The 17497-nt window shown below is 43.0% G+C and overlaps 1 protein-coding gene across 3 annotated transcripts in view; it reads right to left on the bottom strand.

Moving 5' to 3' along the window:
• DOCK8 (dedicator of cytokinesis 8) overlaps positions 1–17497 on the bottom strand; it is a gene marked incomplete at its 5' end in the record, with an annotated part of 223166 nt that overhangs the window by 70967 nt on the left and 134702 nt on the right. For 2 of the 3 annotated variants that reach the window (XM_079707127.1, XM_079707126.1), the window contains 9 exons: positions 3278–3373; positions 6235–6404; positions 7598–7762; positions 10543–10777; positions 11470–11565; positions 13089–13190; positions 13808–13946; positions 15031–15101; positions 16562–16679. In XM_079707127.1, coding sequence (XP_079563253.1) covers positions 3278–3373; positions 6235–6404; positions 7598–7762; positions 10543–10777; positions 11470–11565; positions 13089–13190; positions 13808–13946; positions 15031–15101; positions 16562–16679 — 1192 coding nt within the window. The remainder of the gene's footprint in view (positions 1–3277; positions 3374–6234; positions 6405–7597; positions 7763–10542; positions 10778–11469; positions 11566–13088; positions 13191–13807; positions 13947–15030; positions 15102–16561; positions 16680–17497) is intronic. The other variant, XM_079707128.1, reaches the window with a different exon arrangement.

Here is a 17497-nt window from a genome sequence, read left to right on the forward strand (position 1 = left end):
CTGCCACTGCTGGTCCAGGGACCTCAATCAAAGAACCACTGTCTAGATGGTATTTCAACTCCCTTCTAGATGGAACAATTTTTGTTTTTATAATCCTGCTATGGCTTTGTGGGAAACGAGGTTTGGGTTTATCAAACCTCGTTTAATGTAGATTGTCTGCATTAAAAGGCATAGGGGGGATGGGGCTTCCCTGGTGGTGCAGTGGTCGAGAGTCCGCCTGCCGATGCAGGGGACACAGGTTCGTGCCCCGGTCCGGGAAGATCCCACATGCCGCGGAGTGGCTGGGCCCATGAGCCATGGCCGCTGAGCCTGCACGTCCGGAGCCTGTGCTCCGCAACGGGAGAGGCCACAACAGTGAGAGGCCCGCGTACCGGAAAAAAAAAAAAAAAGGCATAGGGGTAGCAGCTTGAACTCACCCAACTTCTATACTTCTTTGTCCCAGGGTCAGATGCTCCACTTTATGTCTACACCCCCTGTCAAGTCATCTGACTGCAGATGTAGCAGATGGTGATTTTGTACACCTTTTGCATCTTTCCCATTCCCTACTTTATCTGGATACTTGTTAATACTCTTGACAACAGCTTTGACGGGGAACAAGTTTAAGACTAAAGGTAGGGCAACCAACTCATCTCAGTTTGCCTGAGACTGTTGTGGACAAAGACAATGTTGCCTGTCATTTCAGTAAACAACAAATGTTGCCTGCTTGTTCCAGTGAACAACACATGTTTCCAGACCATCAAGCCATCAGCCACTGAGACCCAGAGGGTGCACCCTGAGGGGAATTCAGGATGTACAAAAACAGGATACTTGGCCCTAGAGAGTTAAGATGCGTATCTAAGGAATAATTTCAATGAGCTCAGACTCTCGCATCTTCCCATACACAGAAAAACACTAAAATCATTAACTTGAGATGTCTGTTTTTCATGAACATCTTTTGATGTTCAACTACATGGGTTTTGTTTTTTTTTTTTTCAGCAAAAATCCCTATATATCCTGGCTCTTCCCTTACCTCCTTGGAACAGTCCCTCAGATATCTGAGAGACTGTATCCTGGGCTATAGTCCTTGGTAATGTCCTTGAATAAAACATAATTCTCAACGTTTAGGATGTGCGTTCTTTTCAGTCAACACTCTCCTGGTCTTAAAATGTAAAATCCTATATCCCAAGGACCCCCTAAGTCCCAGAGAAACTGGGATAGCTGGTCACCCTAACTGACAGCAAAAATGATGTCTGGGCATTTCTGTGGATTCCATTCATTTTACAACCATAAAATCTAGAATAAATACAGATTAACTCATTTTTTATTGCTCAGTGGGTAAGAAAGCTGAAACTACTTGAACACTCTAATATCACATCCTAGAGTACTGGCGTATGTGGAAATGAAGTTTTAAAGTCAACACCCAAAGCAAAAATGTATTAGAGCAAAGCTTACCCTTGACAAACCTTTAAATAACCCACAGTGTACAGTAGGCCTACAACACAATTTACTGATTCTTATGTACAGTAAAATTGGAGAGTTACTCAGCTATACTAAAAGGAGACAAATGGAAAAATCTCTGTGCAGATGTCTGGGTATTCAAACTATTTACATCCCCTGATGGTTAATGGGGATGAGTGGAGAATGCTGAAGTGTTTTAGCTTGTCATTGGTCCCACTTCATTCTGTCAGGCGAGTCAAACCTTTATAATCTCAATACACGTGAACACATTTGTGTGCTGTTGTGAGACATGAGGGAAGCTCTCCCATCTGGGAGAGGTGCAGGGCTGCGTGTTAATCTAGCAGGTGGTCTAAGCTTGCCCTGATGTAACTCAGCTACACCCGGATCTTCCCACTGTAGGGAAGGCACGCTCCACAAGCTTCAAAGGTAACCTCTGGAAAATAGGTCAGTTTGACTGCCAGAATCTTAAGGCAAGAGAAGATTAGAGGAGGATAAGCTGCTTCTTAAAGTAATTTATGTTGCTTACCAGGCAACATTATTACAAGAACACCTTGCTCCGGAGGGTACAGAAAATAGCCAAGCAGCTAAACCCAGTTTGCTGAGCTATTAAGGAAACCCACTGGTTAAACCTCCCTCTGAAATGAAATGATTCTCTTCTGGTCATTGAAATGACCAGAAACAAAATCAAAACAAGGCAAATGTGCCCAGAAGAAATCAGGCCCTGCCTGAAGCAAGCCAGGCTGTAAGCAAATCATGGTTTTTAAGAAGGAAAATGGTACTTGTAACCAGTCCCTGCAAAGCCCAAAGCTAAGATTTAAAGTAAGTGAAATATTTATTTTCAGCATCTCATGACATCTTCTTTTACTCCTCCTGTTAGAATTAATTCCTGGTACCTCTTTCCAGACAAATGGAGCCCGTATTACTGCCAAGTCTGCAGGCACTGGACCCTACTAGGGCCTCCTCGTGCCTGATCTTTCCCTCAGCCAGTCCAAAGTGAGCTGTGCTGAAGCTCATGACCTCCATGGCTGTTTAACACATCTTTCCCAGTGGTGTTAGCTGTTGCAAAGAGCTTCCTGTGTTATCCTTCCAATCAGCATATTTACATTTTAATAGGGGTCTTGAAAGACACTCAAGACCTTAACTTAAGTAGCTACTAAAATGGTGAGACTCTCGGGTGCCTGGCAGAGGAGAAAACTTGGGGCAGACAGTTTCTTTATCCTCCACCCCTTGGACCACACATGACGTGACGACTGTAGAATCCTCTTAACATAAAGAGTTCTTTCTGATGAGCAGTTTAACAGCTTGTCAAGTCTCTGAACTCAGAGGGAAGGCTGATTGGAAAGAATTACAAGGCTTTTCATGTTTGATATCGTATTGAAATAAATGATACCTAATTATTGCCATTCACTTTTTGAGGATGAATTGTCCCCAGCTCTCCTTTTACCAAAAAGAAGCTAATACAGCAGTTCTCAGGTTCTCAGAGTGTGGTTCCTGGACTAGCGTCAGCTGGGAACTTGTCAGAAATGCAAATCCTTGGGCCCTACTTCAGATCTATTGAATCAGAAACTCTAGGGGTAGGGCCAGCCGTCAGTTTTAACAAGCCACCCAGGTACTTCTGATGCACAGTAAGTTGGGGAACCACTGAGTTAGTAGGTAATTAGGTGGTCAAAAAATGGGGCACCTGGGACAGGGCTGCAAAAGTGTGTGTGTGTGTGTGTGTGTGTGTGTGTGTGTGTGTGTGTTAGGAGGGCAGGAACAAGACAGGAGAGTACTTGATGGCATCTATTTTCAATCATAGTGAGAGGCTGGGCAAATTATTCTCACACTGCCTGTTCAGTACCTTTTTGCTGATTGGCCTTGGGGTTGTTGTTGAACTGGGAGCATCATTATTGCCAGAGCAATAGTAAGACATCCGGATGCAGCTACGATCAGCCATCTGAAATACACAAACCATGACTCAACAGTCAACCAACAGTGGTCCCTAGAAAGATGAGCCAACAGCCTGGAAATCACAAGCTTAGAATTCATTGTTAACATATTTCTTTTTCTTTTCTTTTTTTTTCTGGTTACAAAGGTAAAACAACTGCCAAAAATAAACATAAAACAAAGCAAAGAAGGTAAAGTTACACCTAATTCTAATTGCTCCTGAGATATTCACTGTTAGTTGGTGTGTAGCCACCTACAGTTAAATCCTGAACAGTCCCTTCAACTTTCTGACTTAATTGGAAGAGCAGGAAAAAAAAATGTGTGGGAACAGTGCCTCTCTGTGGGTTAGCATGGTACTTTACCCAGTCTCCTAAACACTCTAATAAATTGTCAAAAAACCACTTCTGAAAGGAAGATCATGCTTGATACTTCTAGTTAGACAAAATTTTTTCCCCTCACTACAGAATAATTTAAAAATTCTTAACCTAGTCCACAGAGAGAATTTAATATTTTCACTTTCATTAAAGGAAACCGTAATAATCAAGTCTGTGGATAACAGCTGCCGACCACTTCTCCCCTCGGCGATCCGAAGATACTGCTTAAAGAGGACTTAGATGCAAAATTGAACCAGGGTGTGCTGGCAAATGCTTAACAACCAGCTCTCAAAGGGGAGGGGCTGATTGGTAGAATCTGCCAGTTTCTGTGCTTGTGAATGCTTCCATCATAGCTGATTTCAAGTTAACATGACATTACCGAATATGGTGTTGCAAAGAGATGTGCAGTAGCAAACCACTGTACAGTAGGCATAAATAACCTCAAGAACATAGATAACAGTAAAATGTAGTAAAGTAATTAAGAAGGGATGAGATTTCAGTACTCCCTTAAAAAGGGAATAATTTTGAATTTATGGACAAGTTGCAAAGGTGGCTCTTGGATACCCTTCACCAAGTTCCTCTTAATGTTAATATCTTACATAAATATGGTACATTTAGGGCTTCCCTGGTGGCGCAGTGGTTGAGAGTCCGCCTGCCGATGCAGGGGACACGGGTTCGTGCCCCGGTCCGGGAAGATCCCACATGCCGTGGAGCGGCTGGGCCCATGAGCCATGGCTGCTGAGCCTGCACGTCCGGAGCTTGTGCTCCGCAACCACAACGGGAGAGGCCACGACAGTGAGAGGCCCGCGTACCGCCAAAAAAAAAAAAAAAAAAAAGGTACATTTGTCAAAACTAAGAAATTAACATTGGCATATTAACTAGTAACTAAACCACAGACTTTATTTGAATTTCACCAATTTCTCCTCTCCACTAATGTCCTGTTCTGCTCCAGAACACTGCATTTAGATTACCTTTGTTTTCCATATAACTTATTTGTTAGTTTATATAATTTAATTTTTAATAATGTCTGCGTTTAACAACTGGTTCAGAAAGTTCTGGAAAATTTAACAATCAGCTCTCAGAAAGTGGTATGAACCAGCTCCAGCACATCCCTGTGTTGATTCTGTAAGTCAAAAAGGATAGAATATCAACAGTTTCATATGATAACAACCTATAGACCATCAGAATCTCTAGGAGTGGATCTATAGATGATTCTTACATTCATCCAGGGTTCAGAACTTCTACAGAGATGAGGAAAATCAGGCTCAGGGTAGGAATTGACTTGCTCATGACCACAGGCCTGGGTGGTATCAGATCGAGACCCAACCCTGGTCTCCAGATTTCCTGTCTCACAACGTACTGTCTCAAGTGGGTGGTTTGTATAAGGGGAATGATGTCAAAACCTAGAGAGTTTGATTTATCTTCATCAGAGGAAATGACATTATTCTAAAAGCTTAGCCACCCTGAGGCCACAGATAACTGGAAAGAAAATTTAGATTAAAAATTCATGGTAGTTTTGTACATATATGAAAAACCACTGAATTATACACTTCAAAAGGGTGAATTTTATGGTATGTGAATTATATCACAATTTTTAAAAATTTTAAATGAGAGACATTTTACAAAATACCTGACCAGTATGCCTCAAAACTGTCAAAGTCCTCAAAAACAAGGAAAGTCTAAGAAATTGTCACAACCCAGAGGAGCTAAGGAAACGTCACTACAAAATCTAATGTGGTATCCTGGGTGGGATCCTAGAACAGAAAACAGACATTAGGGAAAAACTGAGGAAATCTGAATAAAATATAAACTTTAGTTAATAATAATAATATATCAATATTGGTTCATTAATTGTGACAAATGTGCTATTCTAATGTAAAATGTTAATAACAGGGAAACTATGCATTGAGTACAGAAAAATTTTCTGTCATATATTGACAATAATTCTATAAATCTAAAACTTTTATAAAATACAAAGTTTATGAGAAAACGTAAAGAATTCATGGAGGGAAACAATCTAGGGCAAGTCACCAACCCTCCCAGGATCTCGGTTTTTGTTTATAAATTTGGCTTTGATCTTTGGGATTCTTACACGGGATAATCAATCTATCTATGGATGTTAATGAATCTAAAAGGCAAGTTGTTAAAAAATAAAACAAAAAACAGTCTTTCTAGGCATCAAAAACAGTTAAAGCCAAATTTTTTTCCTTGAAGATAAAACTCATGGTATTCATCGACTCCACAGGGCTAAACCAGCTATGCTCAGGAAACTTCCCACCAGAGTTCACTAACTCTGCGCATACCTTCAAATGCCAGTCTTGCCTGGCATCAGAATGATCTCAGTCACTTCAAAAGAAAAGAATATTAATAACTTGAAAGCTGAGCATTTGACCAAGACAGTGGGCAGCAGCAGTGGTTGATTTCTTGTTGTCTCTCCAAGTGTTAGTTAAAAATAAAAAAGCCCATGTCTCTTTCCAGGGTTTGACATCTTCCTTACCTTTGAAGACATGATGTTATTAACCTCCTCGTCTGCTGCAGAGTGTGTCCCCGCGAGGTCTGGGTTACTGCTGCTCATCACTCGGGCCTGCATCAGCTTCGAACTCACAGCGGCAGCAGACGTGCGTCCGTATGTGTGGTAGCGAGGGTCCAGGAGGGAAGTGGGACCACCTGCACCCCACCAGGTATAGACATGTAAACAGAAAGGGGATCAGAGTCACTTATTGGACTTGAGAAGGAACTGAGGAGGGATGGGGTAGATAGTAGAGTGGAAACCCACTAGATTAGGTCTTGGAATTAGGGTCTTATTAGCAAATGCCTAGGGGAGGCCAAGGAGGCAATGTTTTGGTGGAAAGATAGGGTGTAAGGCAGTAGGGAGCGGTGAGGACTGTGGTAAACTGGAAACACATGCCTCATCCAAAGACAGGGGCTGCTCCTCCTCTCCAGCTTATTATTGCCATGGGGAAACAGCCCATGAGGTTCTGATTTCTCAAGACAAGCTCGAAATGTGGATATTTTTTATTTCTTAATATTTAAATGATGACAGCTTTGTAAGTCTTGCATTTCTGAGATTTGAGAATCCAAGGAATCATCTGAATCTTATAAGCATAAGTATACACTGTATAGCAATGTTTCTCACCTTTAAGTATTTACATGTGTTCAAAGGTGATTATGTGAGTCTATGAATATTATGAGTATTTTTTAAAAACATTTAAAATTACAGGTTTACTTGAAATGAGGCTGCATGGACTAATAAATATGCCCAAGTTCCTTTGTTAGAGCCTGGAATTTTGTTAACTTATTGATGCTACTTTTTATATCGTGCTGACCAGACGTTCTGGTTGATTATTACCTATGTAAATAATTAAAAAGAGTGGAGAAATGAATTATTATTTCAGAAGTTTAGTTTGGGGGAAATGAGAAAAGGGATTTATTTTTTCATAATGAAAAGTTTAGGGGCCACTGCTTACCACAGCTATCAAATATATATTATTTTCCTTATCATTATGATCCTAAAATCCTAGGCATCTGTTGTCACTTCTCCAGCTTTTAAAAGAAGGGATTTGCAGCTGAATCAGAAAGTACCGACTGGGTGAAGATCAGCGAGGAATTATCAAATAGGCAGAAAAAACAAGTGTTTAGAATATAAAAATAGGGAGGAAGGCAGATAGAAAGCAAGAGAGAAAAATCTAGACATGACTTTTAATTTCAGCATTCATGTAAGTTTGTTTATTCTGAAAGATAAAATTTAACTTTCGGGCTTTTAATTTTATTGTGAATTCTGTGGGGCGGGGGTGAGGGTGTGCTGCCCGCCAGGCTCCCATACTCGGGGGCGGCGGTAGGGGGGGCCAGGGGGACATTACCTGACTTGGGTACGTCCCTCTGCGGCTCGGGCAGGCGGAAGACGTAGTGCACATAGGAGGCCAGCAGGCAGTTCCTCCCATGCTGGTCCTTGCCCAGGCCCTTGCTGTTGTGCAGACTGTTGGCGGTGACCACCACAGACTCGAAGGCAAACTGGGAGAAGTTGGCTGAGGAACCAAGAGAAAAATGGGCGGCCCCGCAGTGAGTCCTTAATGAGGAACATTCTTAATGAGGAACATTCTTTGGGGCAGTGACAAGGAGTCCTGACCACTGACCGGCTGAACCAGGCTGAACCCCCTGGGGCAGGGTGAGTGGTTTTAGTAAGCTCCAGCATGCCAGCTCTGCTTACTGCAAAGGACTTCACATTTCCTCCTTCTGCCAGCACTGTGGTTTTTCAGGACAAAGATGCGAGCCTGTCCAGACATCCTCCCCTCTCTAAACCACACTGTAAACTGGTGCTATTCAGTGGGGTCTGTCCTGACATCATCAGTATCACCTAGGATCTTATTAGAAATGCAGAATCTCAGGCCCCACCCGGGCCCGACTGAGTCAGAATGTGCATTTTAACAAGATGCCCAGGTCATCCTTATGCACACTATGGTTTGAGATGGGCTGTTGAACAATACAGATTCTTGGTGTACAGATTAATCTAAAAACGTATGTGTATCATGTCAGTCCCTGGACCTGTACAAACAATGCTTCTCCGTGGACACTCTCTTGTTGAGGAGCTCCAAACCCTCCACAGTCTGGCTCCACCCTACTTATCCCACTTGGTACCCTCTTCTGCTCAAATTCAACTTCCTTAAAATAAGGCAATCTTGGGCTTCCCTGGTGGCGCAGTGGTTGGGAGTCTGCCTGTCGATGCTAGGGGACGCGGGTTTGTGCCCCGGTCCGGGAAGATCCCACATGCCATGGAGCGGCTGGGCCCATAAGCCATGGCCGCTGAGCCTGCATGTCCAGAGCCTGTGCTCCGCAACGTGAGAGGCCTGCGTACCGCAAAAAAAAAAAAAAAAAAAAAAAAGATAAGGCAATCTTTATACTGTCCCCATCACACGTCTGCTTCTCACTTCTGCAATTTTGCTTGTGCTGCTGTCCTCACCTAGGAAGCCCTGATTGCTCCCACCCACAAAAGCATACTAACCTTTCGATGCTAAGCACCATCCCACCTCCTCAATGAAGCCTCTGACACCACTCAGTACCAGGCTTACACGACACCAAATCACAAGGTTCTTGGACTGTTTCCAGTGGGAAATTCTGTCTAATAGGCCAGAAGCCAAGTGCATTTCTCCTACTTTCTTCTCTCCCCACCATGCCTTCCATGGTGCCTGACACAGATAAGATCTGAATAAATGCTTGGAGACTAACTGCCTCTGCCTATTCTGCTTGTCCCAACACCCTGGAGTCCCAAATATTGGCTCAAAATGTGTGAATGAATGTTTTGCCAAGTGAACAAGTCTACATTCCATAGCTGGGGCCTACAAAGCAGTGCACCAAATACGTGGAGGGTGTAGAAGGAAATCCAGGGAGTGTACAGATGGCCACTCCACAGGAATCTAGCTGGAGAGGCCACAGCTACACGTGTGGAAAGTTAGCCGACAATGTAGGATGCCTTATCTGTGGAGCCACAGAAGATGCATCCCAGGATACACTGCAAACTGGGGGATTCAGAGGTCACGCTCTTCCCTAGCTCTGAAAGCTCCCCCATGTGTCCTAGGCTACAAGTTCATCTCTCCCTCCCCACCAACTTACTCATATTCCATGGCCCAACAGTGGTATCTCCTTTTCTGACACTCCCAGAAAAGTGGTTTTTGACACTTTTTTCTGAACTACTTTTTTTCTGATCCAGACCCTCTGGTTCTCTGCTTTTGCCAGTCACTGTCCCCATTTTGGCTTCTTTCCCTCTAACCCCCCTTCAGAGCCATCTCAATTGCAGTCTTCTTCCTGGGAGCCTTCCTCATCCTCCCAGATGGGTGTCTTCACCATCCCCCCAAGAGTATTTAGCTGTGTCCATTTGAGGACTTGTGTCCTGTGCTGCTGTTCTTTGCTATATTTTATTGTAAGTCCTCTGAAGTTCAGTATGCTCTTGATTATTATTGCAAAACCTACAACTCTAAGCACGGTACCGGCAGCATGGATGGTACCCAAAGCTATCTGCGGGGCTGGAGAGCACAGACTAATACAAGCCCAGCTGAAAATAGTGTCAAACAAAGATGCCCTACAGCAGCCAGTCTACCCCTGCAGGAGTTGGAAGAACCACTAGACCCAGGCCCTACATGACATTATTTCCAAAGGAAGTCTTACACATTGTATTTCGTGTTCATTTGTTAAAAGTAAGCATTTGAGATGGGCGTTTGCTGCGTGCTGAGGGGAGGGGAGAATGGGGTGACTGTTCAGGAGTATGGGGTTCCATTTGAGGCTGATGAAAATGGTCTGGAATTAGATAGTAGTGACAGTTGCATTACCTCGTGAATATACTAAAAACCACCGAATTGTACACTTTAGTGAATTTTATGGTATGTGCATTTTATCTCAATAAAAAAGGGATCACATTGAATTTCAATTTAGACAGTTCCTTTACTTCCATTTAATATGGGTTGTCTTATTTCTTTAAAACATTGGATTCCCTTGTTGGTCAAGTCAACAAAAAATATCTTAGAGGTAAAAGAAAGCCATCAATTACTAGGAATGGAATTTAAAGGATTGGCTTCAGTCATTCAACACATTAATGTAAAAAAAACCCGATAATTTTAAGCATCCTATATTAATGTTTCTTTTTTTTTAAACATCCAGGGAATCTCCAAAAAAAAAATAGCAGTGGACTTGGTTTCCCTTGGACTCACATCCTCAACAGAAAGATCACATTGGCCCTGCTCCCGGAACTTCTGGAAAATCGTGTTTCATAAAACAAGGCACTGCCTGCCTCCTCCCAGGCCCCCAGGCCTCCTACCTGTCTGGCCAGCGATGACCATGGGCTGCACGAACAGCTGGAAGAGCTTGTCCAGCACCAGGTGCAGGAAGAGCACAAGGGGCTCCAGGCGGGAGGAGTTGAGGCAAATGATGCTGAGCTTCAGCTCGTGCTCCAGAGCCGCTTCACTGATCTTCTGGTCCAGCACGCGGATGGGGAAGGTCACCTGGCTTTCCAGGGAATGGCAGAGGGTGAAGAACTTCTCCAGGTGGTTGTCCTGGGAAGGCAGATGGCAGGCCTCATGGGTCTCATCCCCTCAACGCTCACCAGCGGATTCATAAACACAATCAGATAGCTCCTTCTAGGCAAAACCTCTTATCCAGTGTTTCAGAGCAGAAGTTCTAAGACACGGATGTTTCAGACCAGGTTATGAATTTCTTTGTAGAGTGTTGTGCACAGAATGGAACCTCTCAATAATTATTAGCTGAAGAAAAATTAATCTGGACTCTGACATGTTCTGTAAGCAGAGGCAAGGATACCAGGCAAACACACTGCCGAGATAGGGGTCTAAGCAGATGCAAAACTCAGACAGTGGCAGGAAAAGGAAGGAAAGTAGAACAACAACAACAACAAATCTGGAAGAGAAATGGCAGAATTACAGAGGGAAATGAGACAGCAACAGCAGGAAAATGTTTAAATGAAGTCTCCCCACGAAACTTCTCAACCAACAGTGCAGGTGCCGAGGTGCTTCAACATTTTTATAAGGTCTTTCTATGAAAACAACAAATAAAACCTCACAGGCTTGCAACTTCCCACACAGAACTAAAAGGGTTTTTTGGTGTTGTTTTATCCAGGCACAAAGATTTTCACTGATCTTTTATTGAACTGTCCTTAGAAGTTTCTCTGCTGAACCCCATCTTCATTATTAGCCTGCTGTTCTGATTTAAACTTGACCTGGATATTCCTTACCTGGGTGTGAACAGAAGAAACAGCTTGCACTTCAATATTGAATACTCCCTTATGTCCTTCAGCCCATTTAATGGGAGGATTCTGCAAAGGGACTTTCTGTGTTAAAAGAAAACAAATTAGCAATTCAATTCCCTTTTCTCAGTACTAACAAGCAGAGTAAAGCAACTTGACAGTAGATGTCAGGGTTATACAAATATAAATCTCCCTGGGAAACTAATATAACTGGCCTTAGAGTTAGGAGCCCTGGGTTCAAGTTCAGTTTTACACCAAATTAATTATTTTCACTTCGACAGGTCAATGAAACTTTCTGGGCCTTCATTTTCTCATGCTGAAAGAAGGGGTTTGAATCGAGTTATCTATCTAATTTAAGCTTCCATCCAGCACTGGTAATCCTTGATTCTAGGAATTAAAATAAAGTAATATCCTAATGATTTCTCCATTAATCAGGAATGTCAGGACAAAGTGTAGAATATCTTTAGAAGACATGAAATTTTAATGCTTTTGAGCGACTACAGTTTTGTTCCCTTTTAACAAAATGTTTCCAAGTAGCAGTCCTTCTAGGCTCCTGCTTTAATTACTCAAAATGACTTTTATAATATTTACATATCAATAGCCCTGTAGTCCTCAGAGACCATTTCTTGCCTTAAAATCTCAAGGGAATTGTCATTCTACAGTGTTGAGTAAGGAGGGCCTTGGCAAACCTGGCCATGTGAGTGTGGGTTTTGTGTCTCTTGCATTTTAATGGAAGGAAGCATACTGTACTTGCAAGGGTAGGATGTGTGCACGGGGTGGGGACCTTTGGAACTATCTCAGACAGAGTTACAAACTGGGGCCCAAAGCTGGATCCAGCCCACAGACAGGTGCTGTTTGGCCCAGTGTTAGAAACTGTCGAATTAGTTGCCAAACATTTGAATGTCAGAAAATTTCACGTGAAAGCCTGCTTTTCTATCATCTTTTCAGAATCTGAAGATATGAAGACATTGGTCTTGCATCCCAGCATGGCACCAATGTGCAGAGCAGACGAGTAGCTATGACCTTGGGTGGGAAGACAGTCTCCAGTGTGAACAAATTCCACCAGGACCTTGCACTCATTATTCTTATTATTTATTTATTTATTTATTTTGCTGTACGCGGGCCTCTCCCGTTGAGGAGCACAGGCTCCGGACGCACAGGCTCAGCAGCCATGGCTCACGGGCCCAGCCGCTCCACGGCATGTGGGATCTTCCCGGACCGGGGCACGAACCCGTGTCTCCTGCATCGGCAGGCGGACTCTCAACCACTGCGCCACCAGGGAAGCCCTGCCTTCCTTTTTAAAATACCCCATTCTGTAAACCCCTTTGTTATACATATTACAAGGTAATGCTGCCTGGGTATGGGTTGTATTTACCCAACATTCTGAATTGGTGATAATCTAAATTAGTGAGGTCTTAAAACCAGTTATTTCTCCCATCCTATCAGAACAATGTGCTCACAGAAAACACCCTGTGCTGACAGATGACTGCTCCCCAAAACATGCTGAGAATCCTTGGTCATGTATAAAGGAATGGGAAGTGGCTCTGGAAAGGTGGTCCAAGATCATGGCTGGACAGGAAACAGGTGATGGCCAGCTTGCTGGTTACCTCTGCAGAATGCATAGAGTAGTTGGGTGGCAGCTTTTCCAAGGCAACTGGGAGACAGTAGGAGCCAGTTTGAAGACGTTCATTTAAGAGAATTGGCAGCCACTGAAATAGATGATGTAAAGAATAAAATGGTATTTATTACAGCATATAATTCTGGCAATTTATCTAGCTCACAATAATCAAATGCAACTAAATGATGATTAGATATTGACCAGAGCTCTTTTGGGCAGTAATTTCTGTCAAGTTCTTTAGATTTTAAATTCCCTGAGAGCTCCTGAGATGGTAATATCAATGATTCACTGCTTTTGGAGCCAAAGTAGTAGCATTTTTCTTTATAGCCAATGTGTGTGTATATCTGGAAAACATCAATGTTTATCTTACCTTTTATATATTGTAAAGAAATAACTTTTTCCCCTTGGGGAAAAAAGAGCTATTTTTATATGTGAAGCATATATATAAAATTTGGAAATAATGGACATTGTAATGCTTTTTCTACAAATGAGTATTCTTTCACTATCTCTCACCCACTACCTTTCATTCCTGAAATCGTCATTTGCTAAGTCAAGTCATCTCTGCTCTTTGCTGTAATCTGGTTTGGCACATTTTGCTACTTCTGACAGGACAAAAAGCAAGTGAATAGAATTTAGCTTTTTATCTCTGCAGGAATCTTGGATGCACCAACAACTGCAGAGTGAATCTGCAAGTGGAAAACAACTCACTGAATATCCCAGGAGACTTTCTACGGAGTTTCCTTGCTTCTGCTGACAGCTGATATGGTAGAAGGTGAACAGGAGGTGGTGATTTACTGTGAGCTTAGCAGGGAGCTTAATTTTCACTTCTTCGTAGAAGTCAGGAGACCTGTTTCAAGAGCACATTATACACAAATAACTTTTAGCGAGAATGATGGCTTCTCTGACTATAAATTGTAACACCACGGACCCTTTGCCCCTCAGAATTCGCCGGCTTGGTGTTTTACTTTTCATTTTACATCAGTCTCCTCCTAAGCTTAAAGTCCTGAGACCAAGCTTATGTCACTGGATACACTTCACTTATATAAGGCTGCTCACAAACGAAAAGCTTTGCCAGAAAAAAAAAAATCCCTGCACACAATGGAAAAACCCAACGACTTAATTTGGACAGAGGATGAGGTTTGGAGTCCTGCTGTGACCTCCTTTTCTATCTCTACCCCAAGAACAGGGACTGGTGCACAGCCGGCACTCATCAAAGGATTTGGGGGAAACAAATGAAGGATGCAGGAAGGAAAGGGAATCTGATTTTACTGAATTATGACGTCCCAGGCAGTTTACTAAGGGCTTCACGTACATTCCTCATTTAATCCTCATTCCAGTCCAAGAGGGTGGGTTCAGAGAAGTAGTCAATACTTAAATGGGCCAAGGTTATCAGGCCGGGATCAAACCCAAGTTTCTCTGACCCTGTACAGATGTTCTACCTGGAAGTGTGAATAACAGTTTAGACATTATTCTCTGACTCAATTTATCCACATAAAAATGAGTGTTTCATTTCTCCTTTGGTCAACTTAAATCTTCTTAAAGTAGGTAGTGGTGCAGGTGTGGATAGAAGACAAGGAGACAGACCAAGGAGGGCTGGATTTTGTTTCTGGCCCCTCCAGTACCTCAAAGCAAGGCAAGAAATTTATCTCTTTATGGAACACCATAAGACCTCTCTATATCACACTAGAGTAGAAGGCTCCAGAAAACTCAAAACAATATTAGGTTCTTGAAGATATGTTCTTCTCCCAAACACAGTTAATGGCAAAAATTGTGGTTCTCCAACATAGAATCAGGGAACTGGCATGGATTTCCTCTGTCCCTTAGTCCCTGAATTATAAATACTGGTAGGAGGAATCACTTAGGGGATTCAGAAAAGCCAGGAGATAATAAAACAATCTTGGCATATATTTAGAACTCTGAAATATACTTACTTGTTGTGGTATGTAACAGCCGTGTAAACTTCCTGCAGAAATTCAGGCCCATTGGATCTTCCAAAGATGACCTGTTCACCAGTATAGAAAGGGCCAAATTAACTGTGATATTTGGTTAAATCAAATCAACGATCATCAGCCCAGTAGGAGGTTCTGGTCTCATAGAGCTGCATTTTGTAAATTAAGAGTGCTGAGTTCTACAAGTGGCCCAACTGATGCAGAAGAACTGGCTATGAAGGGTAAACTGAGACCCCAGTGGCTACGTCAGTGACCAAGGGCCATAGGCTTGTGAGACTAGAAAACCAGTGCTCTCTCCATCTGCCTCTTCACCTAGAGGTCTATACTACAGGGCAATGTTACAGAGTTTTGCCCTCCGTGAGAGATCCCTGGTCGAGGCTCTTTTCCCAGGCTCTTTTGCCTGGTCACTTGGGTCATCAGGACCATCACTGGCCACACGTTTATGGTGTTTAGAAAAAGACACCTCTTTGGGCCTGGGTCAGCCCTAAAGGCACATGACTTCACAAGTGGACTCACCTTTGGGTAAATTAAAAAAGAGTCCTTCCTACTAGATGCACTAATGCCCATGCCAGGTCCCAGGGCTTGGTGAGTGGTGAACAGGCTGGAGTTTGGCCCCCACTCATCCCTGGCTGGGTACCTTGGCTACCACCAGGATCTGCACAGCTGTACCTGGCAGCCCTGATGGATTTGCCAGGGGTGAGAGTGGGGAGAACCAGGGGAGTCTTCCTCTAGGATTTCTTTCCCACAACCATTGCAAAACGATGCCTTGCATTGGGAAGGTAGGTGGGACATTAAAAAGATGGGGTTTTTTTAAAAAAGTGGATATTTGAAGAATGGAAGCACTGGAAAAAAGTGACTTCCGTAGAAAGGTATATTAACTGAATTCTACACCTTAAATAAAATAGTAATAGCTAACCACCATCTCGTGTGTTGGCAGATGGTTAAAAAAATACAAATTCTGGCATTTTGGGTTCCTTAGGGAACACTGCATTATGTATTTATTGTTTGATTTACATTTTACCTCAGGATGAAGATCCATTCCTAGAAGGTGTTGAGATGGTGTATGTTTATTATTAGAGGCAGTACTTTCTATTATATTTATCTCTAGATGTGGACTCGGGCTTAGGTAGATGTGTACCGCAGTGCACATCTGAAAGTACAGCAAGCATGGCTGACACCTTGGGCCTGTCTTTCTACTTCTTATTGGGTTAGGGTGGCATGGAAAGAATTCATGATATTTTTCAGTCTTCTAAAATGATTTGCATTTCTAAATTTCCCAGATCACTGTGGAATAAGTTGGGAAAGAGACTTTCGATCGAGGCTGACCCTGCTTCCCCATCAGGATCCTGGGAGCAATACTGGACCAGCCACAAAGCCCCTTACACATGATCAGTCGTACTGACCTGAATCAACACACACTCTACGCTGATCAGCCCTTGATTTTGTCTGTGTGAACCAGCAAGGGAAGTTCAGCCCACCCTGGTTTGAGGCAAATGTTTATTTCCCTCATTACCGGCATAGCATTGCTGGCATCCTCTCCACACATAAACTGGATCTTGATTGTGATGTTCCGGGCAGATGCTAGTTTGTTAGCAAAGTTCAGCCTCTGTGGGTAGACATAGAGAAGGTTTCTGGAAAACAGAAGATGAGGAACCAATCAGTAAGGTCTATAGTTTCTTTTAACCCAGTTCTTCAGGGAATGCTAAAGCCTGCACTCATGGGATGATTGTTCTGAAGGAGTTTTTCCTTTCTGAAGTGAATTACTTTTGGAGAGTGAGTTACTGTTGATTCTTCCTCTTCAGCTGCAGTGATCTGATAATAACCAACATTGTTCGCTGTTTTGCTACACAGACAGAGGTGCCTGCTGCAGCTGAGAAAGTCTTGGAATGTCTTGGAATGTGCAAATCTGCCTAGAGGTAACTATATGTCTGATACAAAGATAAGAAGGCAAAACGTTCAGTTCATTTTAAACAAAACACATGGCCATAGATAATGGCCTAATTTTAGTTCTCCTCTTTCTCCTTTCTAATGTTAGGTAGTAGTTCAAAAAAAATTTTTTTTTTAATCTTAGTTTGGCCACGCTGCGCGGCATGCAGGATCTTAGTTCCCCGACCAGGGATTGAACCTGCGCCCCCTGCAGTGGGAGCGCAGAGTCTTAACCAGTGGACCACCATGGAAGTCCCAGTAGTTTCCATGTTTTATTGGCATGACTTTCTGTATTGGTTTAACTTTCTTTTTTCGGCTGCCTTGGGTCTCAGTTGTGGCATGCGGGATCTTTTGTTGTGACGTGCCAGCTCTTCGTTGCGGCGCACGGGCTTCTCTCTAGTTGTGGCGTGCAGATTTTCTCTCTCTAGTTGAGGTGCACAGGCTCAGTAGTTGTATCACGCGGGCTGTGTCCCACGTCATGTGGGATCTTAGTTCCCCGACCAGGGATCGAACCTGCGTCTCC

The sequence above is a fragment of the Hyperoodon ampullatus genome (genome assembly GCF_949752795.1).
Source record: "Hyperoodon ampullatus genome assembly, chromosome: 6".
Classification (NCBI taxonomy): Eukaryota; Metazoa; Chordata; class Mammalia; order Artiodactyla; family Ziphiidae; genus Hyperoodon; species Hyperoodon ampullatus.